Source organism: Plasmodium reichenowi, assembly GCF_001601855.1.
Source record: "Plasmodium reichenowi strain SY57 chromosome Unknown, whole genome shotgun sequence".
In the NCBI taxonomy this organism is placed as follows: domain Eukaryota; phylum Apicomplexa; class Aconoidasida; order Haemosporida; family Plasmodiidae; genus Plasmodium; species Plasmodium reichenowi.
The window spans coordinates 1-821 of record NW_017962169.1 but is presented as its reverse complement, the minus strand read 5'-3'; the positions used below and the strand labels follow the sequence as shown (position 1 = coordinate 821).

General features: G+C 27.3%; 1 protein-coding gene across 1 annotated transcript; it reads left to right on the top strand.

The window, feature by feature from the left end:
• On the top strand, window positions 1-821 carry PRSY57_0001900 (surface-associated interspersed protein 1.1 (SURFIN 1.1); the record flags this gene model as incomplete). Its single annotated transcript, XM_020114110.1, has 1 exon — window positions 1-821. A coding segment is annotated over one exon (821 nt), but the record flags the coding sequence as incomplete, so codon positions are not given.

Genomic DNA, 821 nt, shown 5'->3' with positions numbered 1-821 from the left:
AAAAAAGAACAATATATGAAGAACATGAAGATGATGAAAGTGATGATAAAGGAGATGACGATGATTATGATGATAAAGTAGATGACGATGATTGTGATTATAATGAATTAAATAAAAGTGGAGTGATTTTACCATATGAGAAAGAAAAGGACGATGTTTACAAAATAGAAGATCAGCATGAATGGGTTGATAATGGAAAAATAGAAAAAGACAAAAGTAAATATATAAATTTGGAACATACAAGTGACGAACATATATATGATTATTATAATATACATGATGATGAAGCTATAAAAATTGTTGATGTAGAGAGAATAATAAAAGAAAAGAAAGAAAGATGGAAGTGGAAAACTATAATAGAGATTCAAATGGCTGTCATTGAAGAGATACAAAATGAAGAATGGGAAATGAAGAAGGAAGATTTTTTATTTATATGTATAAACGAATTTGTGAATGATAAGGATAGGAAATGTTTATATAACGAAGACGACGATTTCAATAGTACAGAAGTTATGATAAAAGGACAACGTTTCTTATGGAATAGATGGATGGAAAGACAAACATATATTCTAGATAAATGGAAAGAAGAAGAATCATTTATGTATTTAAAAAATGATTGGAAGAGAGAAGAAGATGAATATATGAAAAAAATATACAAAGAGTTGTTGATTAGTTTGAGGGGTGATACATATAATATGTCACAGAAACAGAAGCTTATTTGGAGAAGGTGGGTAGCAAAACATCCATATAGAATAAGAGAAAAAACGATTGGTGAATGGTTTGATAAATTATTTGAAGAAATAAATAAAAATGGTATAATA